Source organism: Trichomycterus rosablanca, chromosome 4 (assembly GCF_030014385.1).
Source record: "Trichomycterus rosablanca isolate fTriRos1 chromosome 4, fTriRos1.hap1, whole genome shotgun sequence".
Lineage (NCBI taxonomy): Eukaryota > Metazoa > Chordata > Actinopteri > Siluriformes > Trichomycteridae > Trichomycterus > Trichomycterus rosablanca.
In genome coordinates this window covers 46,765,296-46,773,260 of record NC_085991.1, presented here as the reverse complement: position 1 = coordinate 46,773,260, position 7,965 = coordinate 46,765,296, and the positions used below count along the sequence as shown (strand labels likewise).

General features: G+C 41.0%; 1 protein-coding gene across 4 annotated transcripts; it reads left to right on the top strand.

The window, feature by feature from the left end:
* Positions 1-1,020: 1,020 nt before the first annotated feature.
* On the top strand, positions 1,021-5,324 carry LOC134311745 (myb-like protein X). 4 transcript variants are annotated; one of them, XM_062993405.1, is made up of 13 exons: positions 1,021-1,393; positions 1,730-2,410; positions 2,512-2,622; positions 2,728-2,955; positions 3,187-3,285; positions 3,365-3,478; positions 3,585-3,689; positions 3,799-3,903; positions 4,015-4,098; positions 4,174-4,275; positions 4,637-4,741; positions 4,817-4,996; positions 5,096-5,324. In XM_062993405.1, exons 1-13 carry the CDS (start codon positions 1,042-1,044, stop codon positions 5,239-5,241), a joined length of 2,412 nt encoding a protein of 803 aa, XP_062849475.1. In that variant the 5' UTR covers positions 1,021-1,041; the 3' UTR covers positions 5,242-5,324. The 4 variants fall into 4 exon arrangements, with proteins under 4 accessions (XP_062849475.1, XP_062849474.1, XP_062849473.1 ...); XM_062993404.1 differs by having other exon boundaries at positions 1,730-2,425; positions 2,512-2,619; XM_062993403.1 differs by having other exon boundaries at positions 1,730-2,425.
* Positions 5,325-7,965: the final 2,641 nt, after the last annotated feature.

The window sequence follows — 7,965 nt, the reverse complement described above, 5'->3', positions numbered from 1 at the left end:
CGAGGGGTCATGGATCAGTTTAAATATAACAAAATACTTGAGGAGATCATGTTGCCCTATGTCGAAGAAGAAATGTCCTTAAAATGGGTGTTTCAACATGACAATGACCCAAAACATCTTGGTTACAGACAAACAAGACTGAGGTAATAGAGTGGCCAGCCCAATCCCCTGACTTCAATCCCATAGAGAACTTGTGGGCTGACGTCTGAAACACGTTTTTTTGAGGCAAAACCCAAAACTGCAGAAGAACTGTGGAATGTCATCTAATCATCCTGGACTGGAATACCTGTGCAGAGGTGCCAGAAGTTGGTCGACTACATGCAACACAGATCTCGGAAACAATTGTTACGCCACTGAATATTAGTTCAGTAATTTAAAGTAAAGTGAAACCTCAAACATTTTCAGTTTATAGATACATTTTTTGAGTTTTTAAAGAAAAATGCTGGCACTGCTATTTTTTTTAAAAGCCTAATATTCATTTTTCTTAACTTTCTGTAAAGGATTAACACAAACTGGCTAAAATTTGTTCATGTTTTGATTTAGAATTGAAAGTGTAGTATTTTCAGGATCAAGTGTTCAGAGGTTCATTAAATGCAGGAGATGAGCTGCACTTCCTGTTTTATAGCTCTAATGCAGTTCAGATTCCAGAAATAAAATTAAAAAAGAAACAAAACAGAAACATTTAATAAAATAATATCAAATCTAATGATATTAAATATGATATGAACTATAATCAGTGTGTGGATGAGATGAAAGATCAGATTTAGAGTAAATCAACATTTCAGTTAAAAGAACTGAGTGTAAAAGTGAGATATTAGAGGATCATAAGTGTAATATTAGTATGAAAATATAAACAGACAGATAAACAGACATTAATATGATGGTGTGTAACGTTCAGTTTCAGCTCTGTTCCCCTGAACCTGCTACATCTCAGCATGGTTAGAATGTGTGATGTCACAATAGAGGAGCTGCAGGTACTTCAGTGTGTTCAGGTGTTCTGGATCATTCTGTGTCTGGACGTCGATGTGAACAGTCGCTGTGATGAACTGTCTGCGTAGCTGGTGGTCGAGGCTCCGTCGCCGCTCTTCGGATCGGTCCGACCCGGCCACGCCCAAGAACCAGACCGAGAGTAACAAACCCAAAAAACGTAAGAAGATGTGGAGCATGAAGAAACTGAGGAGGATCTTCAGAAAGAAGCGTAAGGAAGAGGGTGAAGGGAAGCTTCAGGAGGAGGTTAAAGAGGGAGAAGATCCTCAGAGGTCAGGTGATAACGGTGATGTTGTGGAGCCGCTGGTGGTTCCTGAGGAAAGCAGCTGGGAGAACATTGATGCTGGTGGACTGGAGATCTCTGACCATGTTGGAGACGATAAGAAGATGATTAGCCAGCATCAGGGTGAGAACATGAATGTATTCTGATAGATAAACACACAGCTGGAACAATAATCATAAATATTGATTCATAATTACACATGAGACCAGGAGCTGAAGATCTGAGCTTCACTATATGAGCAAAAGTATTAGGACACGCCTTCTAATTATCACACTATTTTAAGAGCATTCGTTTAAGAAATGTCTAACAAGCTCACGGTCAGGTGTCCAAATACTTCTTGACCGTATAGTGTATTTATTCCTGCTTTCAAAATGATTCATTTTAACCTATTAAACTGCACACAAACATTAGTGCAGATTTTTTAATCTGGCTTGTATAAAATTGTGTTTGTTATTGTAGGAGAAGCTGTTAAAGTGATGACGTGCTCTGAAGCTGAAGCTGAGTACAAGGACGATGAAGGTCTGATGGATGTATTGAACCGTACATCTGAAAGCATCTCCTGGTGTGATGGAGAGAACCAGATGCTGGATGAGATGAACGAAGCTGGGGCTGAAGCACTGAACGAGCTAATGAAGCCCCATGTAGAGAGGAATAAGGAAGATGAAGCAGGAGCTCTTGAAGAGCAGATGAAGGCTGACATGGATGGGACTGAGGAAAACACTGTGGAGCTTCTGGAGCTGAGAGAGAGTGAAGCTGAGAGTGAAGCGCTTGCTGAGCTCACGAACATCAATGTGAGCGAGAATGTGAAAGATCCTCAAGTTGAGCCTGAAGCTCTTAAAGAGCAAATGAAGGCTGACACGGATGTGGATGGGATTGAGGAAAACGTTGTGAAGCTTTTGGAGCTGAGAGAGAGTGAAGCTGAGAGTGAAGCTGAGACTGAAGCTCTCGCTGAGCACACGGACACCAACGTGAGCGAGAACGTGAAAGATCCTCAAGCTGAGCCTGAAGCTCTTGAAGTTCCGATCCATACAGACATGGACAAGCAAGAGACAGGCACTGAGGATCTTCAGACCTTCAATAACATTGAGTTTGAAGGCCGCACTGAGTTCATGCAGACCCTGATGGAGCGTGAAATATCTGGTGAGAAGATTCAGGGTGAGTAAAGTAAACTGAGAGCTGCTCATATAATCGAGCCCCACCAAGAGAACCCACATCTCAATGATTCCTTCACGTCTAAACAGGAAACCAGACTGGAGATGTGATGGATGTGGAAGCTGAGATTGAAGCCAGCAAAGAGATTAACAACACCGTAATGGATGAGGCTGAAGATCATCACGAGCATCTTCATGGTGGTGAAATGATCTATAAATCAGATCCAATTAACAGCAGATCCTGTACAGCAGATCTGATCAAAACCATCCAGCTGCTAAATGTTCATAATCTTTCTATTCCATCAGCAAACCAGATGCTGGAGGTGATGGAGGGAGAAGCCCAGTCCAAAGCTGGTGGAGATTTCACCCACGTCCTCCAGAATGAGACTGAGAATGCTGACGAGCGAGTTCAGGGTGAGAAAAACGATCCTGGTAACAACACTGTGGATCCAACCAAGCAAAAGAAGAAGAAGATCAGGAGAGGAACTCGTGGACGAGGACGTAAAATCAACTATAAAAAGGAGAAGAAACAAGGTAAACAGGAGATCATAATAAGAGCATCATGAGACACGAGGAACCAGAATGAACCCACACAGCTTATTTTACTGATTTTACCTTTAAATATTTACATGTTCAGTATTGATTCATGTTCTGATCTCGTCCATGTTTGCTGAGTGACCACCAACGTTCTCAAAGTCATGAAGATCCATTAACACTTAAAACCCCTCACACTGCATTGTTCTTCATTCTTTACTCTTGTTTCAGGGTCTGAAATCACGACCATGGTGGAAGCTGAAGCTGAAGCCACTGTGGAGATCATGAACGTCCGCTCGGATGAGACGGACTCACACGATGAACCGCTGGGTGAGTAACAGGAACGATGGATGGACGTCACGGTCAGAAGAACGAGCTGTGAACTCATGTCAGAATTTTCTCTTTAAAGCAGGAAACCAGGTGATGAAAGAGAAGGATGGTGAGGAGGAGACTGAAACCATCACACAGATCACCAAGTGTCAGCTGGAAGAGTTGATGCTGAGGTCTGAAGGTCAACCACTGGGTGAGTAACGGACTGTAGACGATCATTAGATGTGAGGATCAGTTCAGCATTTCAGCAAGAACAAACATCAAGAATTAAATGATTAAAAGGTTTTTGGTATTTTTAGATGTTAAAGTTGAAGAATCGATGGTAAAGGTGGAGGATGAAAAGACGGATTCTGAAGCTCTTGAGGATCTAGATGGAATCGAGGTGATGAACAACCAACCTCTGGGTGAGTAACGCACATCTGGATCAAATTTAAGAATAAAACCACAAACTGAACCTTCGTCGTTGTATTAATGCTACAGCTTCATAAATATCAATATTTATTTATGTTAAAGAAGAAAATGAAATGCTGAACATGTCGGACCTGGAGGTAGAAGTGGCTGAAATGTCTAAAAACGTCCACCAGCATGAACCTGAAGCAAACATCAACCAACCTTCAGGTTAGAAGATCAGATTCCACAATACAAACACAATATGAAAGTGGAAAAAGACTAAAAGTTCTAACAGGAAGGATCCAGCAGGCTAATCGTTGATGTTTCTTCATTCTTCAGCAGGTAACGAGGTCCCGAATTTGATGGACGCTCAAGCCAGAGCTGAACTGAAAGAGTTGGAGATGAAGATCAAGCAGCTTCTGAGTAAGAAATGAAAACACAACATTTTTACTATAAAGCAAGAACACAGACACTGAAGTCCTGATACATTTAAAATAGAAATAGAAGTAGAGACGAGAGATGAAGCTCCAGTGGAAGCTGCTGAGAAGCAGAAGCTCAGATGCTTTGAGGAGCCGAGAATGATGAACCTCGTACCTCCAGGTAAATACAGAACCATGAAACACAAGATCAGAACTGAAGGACGAATCCAAAAGTCATTACCTACTTTAGTTTAACTGAAATGATAATAGACGTGTGAAAGTCTGTTCAGATTCAGATTCTTGATGGTTTCTGGTGGAAGCAGGTCTGTGCAGGTCTCACCACCAAGGTAACCAGTTTTTATCTGTGTAGAGCACCAGGCCCATGAGATTGTTTCTGCTGCATCTTTATAACATTTGTTGTTCTTCTGCAGTCGAGAAGATCAGATTCCACAATACAAACACAATAAAATGGTGGAAAAAGACTAAAAGTTCTAACAGAAATGATCCAGCAGGCTAATCGTTGAAATTTCTTCATTTTTCAGCAGGTAACGAGGTCCTGAATATGATGGACGCTCAAGTCAGAGCTGAAGATTCAAATCAGCAGATGGAAAATAAAAGATTGGAGATGAAGATCAAGCAGCTTCTGAGTAAGAAATGAAAACACAACATTTTTACTATAAAACAAGAACACAGACACTGAAGTTCTGATGCTTTTAAAATAGAAATAGAAGTAGAGACGAGAGCTGAAGCTCCGGTGGAAGCTGCTGAAGAGCAGAAACTCAGATGCTTTGAAGAGCCGAGAATGATGAACCTCGTACCTCAACCAATACAGAGGAAAAAGATCAGGAGAGGAACTCGTGGAAAAGGACGTAAAATCAACTATAAGAAGGAGAACAAACAAGGTAAATATGAGAAAGTATTTTGTAAGAACGACATGAGAGACACGAAGAACCATCAAGAACCTGCACGCTAACTTTTACTGATTTCACCTTTTAAATCAGAGACGAGCGCTGGTGGTCCAGAAGATCAGACCAAAACCAGTGAAGCTACATGTTGGAGAGCTGGACACGCTGGAACGGAGCTCCTGAGGAACAGCAGGACAGCAGTAAAATACCCCACTGGACTGGAAGAAATAAAGAGCTGGTGAAGGACAGTGGGAGATGAGATTATTCAGAAGAACATCTGTCCAGAACTCTAATAAAAACCTTCAATAAAATCCTTATTATTGCTGCTGTTGATCTTTCATACACAACGTCCGTCTGCAGAACGTCAATCAGCTGTATGCAGGAAGAGTTTCAGAGAACTGGAGAGAGGGGTTAGCATTAGCATTAGCTTTTTTATTTAGATAGATAGTTAGACCAATACACAGACAGATACACAGACAGACAGACAGATAGATACACAGACAGACAGACAGGTAGAAAGGTAGATACACAGATAAATACACAAACAGATAGATAGATGGAAAGATAGATAGATAGATGGAAAAATAGATAGATAGATAGATAGATAGATAGATAGATAGATAGATAGATAGATAGATAGATAGATAGATAGATAGACCGACCAATGGACAGACAGACAGACAGACAGACAGACAGACAGACCGATAGAAAGCTAGACAGACAGACAGACAGACAGACAGACAGACAGACAGACAGATAGATAGACCGACCAATGGACAGACAGACAGACAGACAGATAGATAGAAAGACAGACAGACAGACAGACAGACAGACAGACAGACAGACAGACAGACAGACAGATAGATAGATAGATAGATAGATAGATAGATAGATAGATAGATAGATAGAAAGATGGATAGATAGATACAAAGCGGATTCCAAAAAAGTTGGGACACTAAACAAATTGTGAATAAAAACTGAATGCAATGATGAGGAGATGGCAAATGTCAATATTTTATTCGTAATAGAACATAGATGACAGATCAAAAGTTTAATCTGAGTAAATGTAACATTTTAAAGGAAAAATATGTTGATTCAAAATTTCACAGTGTCAACAAATCCCAAAACAGTTGGGACAAGTAGCAATAAGTGGCTGGAAAAAGGAAATTGAGCATATAACGAACAGCTGGAAGACCAATTAACACTAATTAGGTCAATTGACAACATGATTGGGTATAAAAAGAGCTTTTCAGAGTGTCAGTGTCTCTCAGAAGCCAAGATGGTAAGAGGATCACCAATTCCACCATTGTTGCGCAAAAAGATAGTGCAGCAATACCAGAATGGTGTTACCCAGCGTAAAATAGCAAAGACTTTTAAGTTATCATCATCAACCGTGCATAACATTATCAAAAGATTCAGAGAATCTGGAACAATCGCTGTGCGTAAGGGTCAAGGCCGTAAAACTCTACTGGATGCTCGTGATCTCCGGGCCCTTAAACGTCACTGCACCTCAAACAGGAATGCCACTGTCAAGGAAATAACAGAATGGGCTCAGGAATACTTCCAGAAAGCATTGTCAGTGAACACAATCCACCGTGCCATCCGCCGTTGCCAGCTGAAACTCTACAGTGCAAAGAGGAAGCCATTTCTAAGCAAGCTCCACAAGCTCAGACGTTTGCACTGGGCCAGGGGTTATTTAAAATGGAGTGTGGCAAAATGGAAGACTGTTCTGTGGTCAGATGAGTCACGATTTGAAGTTCTTTATGGAACACTGGGACGCCATGTCATCCGGACCAGAGAGGACAAGGATAACCCAAGTTGTTATTAACGCTCCGTTCAGAAGCCTGCATCACTGATGGTATGGGGTTGCATGAGTGCTTGTGGCATGGGCAGCTTGCATGTCTGGAAAGGCACCATTAATGCAGAGAACTATGTTCAGGTTCTAGAACAACATATGCTCCCATCTAGACGTCATCTCTTTCAGGGAAGACCCTGCATTTTTCAACAAGATAATGCCAGACAACATTCTGCAGCAATCACAACATCATGGCTACGTAGGAGAAGGATCCGGGTACTGAAATGGCCAGCCTGCAGTCCAGATCTTTCACCTATAGAGAACATTTGGCGCATCATAAAGAGGAAGGTGCGACAAAGAAGGCCCAAGACGATTGAACAGTTAGAGGCCTGTATTAGACATGAATGGGAGAGCATTCCTATTTCTAAACTTGAGAAACTGGTCTCCTCTGTCCCCAGACGTCTGTTGAGTGTTGTAAGAAGAAGGGGGGATGCCACACAGTGGTAAAAATGGCCTTGTCCCAACTTTTTTGGGATTTGTTGATGCCATGAAATTTTGAAACAACATATTTTTCCCTTAAAATGATACATTCTCTCAGTTTAAACTTTTGATCTGTGATTTGTGTTCTATTCTGAATAAAATATTAGATGTTGGCACCTCAACATCATTGCATTCAGTTTTTATTCACAATTTGTTTAGTGTCCCAACTTTTTTGGAATCCGGTTTGTAGATAGATTACATTAGATTAGATTAAATTAGATAGACAGATAGATAGATAGATAGATAGATAGATAGATAGATAGATAGATAGATAGATAGATAGATAGACACAGACAGATAGATAGAAAGACAGAGAGACTGATGGATAGACAGACAGATAGACACAGGCAGATAGAAAGACAGACAGATACACAGACAGACTGATGGATAGACAGACAGACAGATAGGCAGATAAACAAATAGACAGACAGATAGATACACAGACAGACAGACAGATAGACTTATAGACAGACAGACAAATATATGGACAGTCAGACAGATAGACAGACAGATAGACAGATAGACAGACAGACAAATATATGGACAGTCAGACAGATAGATAGACAGATAGACAGACAGATAGATACACAGACACACAGACAGACAGACAGATAGACTTTTAGACAGACAG

What these genes read in the sequence shown, in the direction of transcription:
- LOC134311745 (XM_062993403.1), top strand. Translation starts at nt 1,042, where the DNA reads ATGAACTGTCTGCGTAGCTGGTGGTCGAGGCTCCGTCGCCGCTCTTCG. An exon ending in GATGAACCTCGTACCTCCAG is followed by an intron (nt 4,276 to 4,636) that starts GTAAATACAGAA and finishes TTCATTTTTCAG; the next exon opens with CAGGTAACGAGGTCCTGAAT. An exon ending in GAAGATCAAGCAGCTTCTGA is followed by an intron (nt 4,742 to 4,816) that starts GTAAGAAATGAA and finishes CTTTTAAAATAG; the next exon opens with AAATAGAAGTAGAGACGAGA.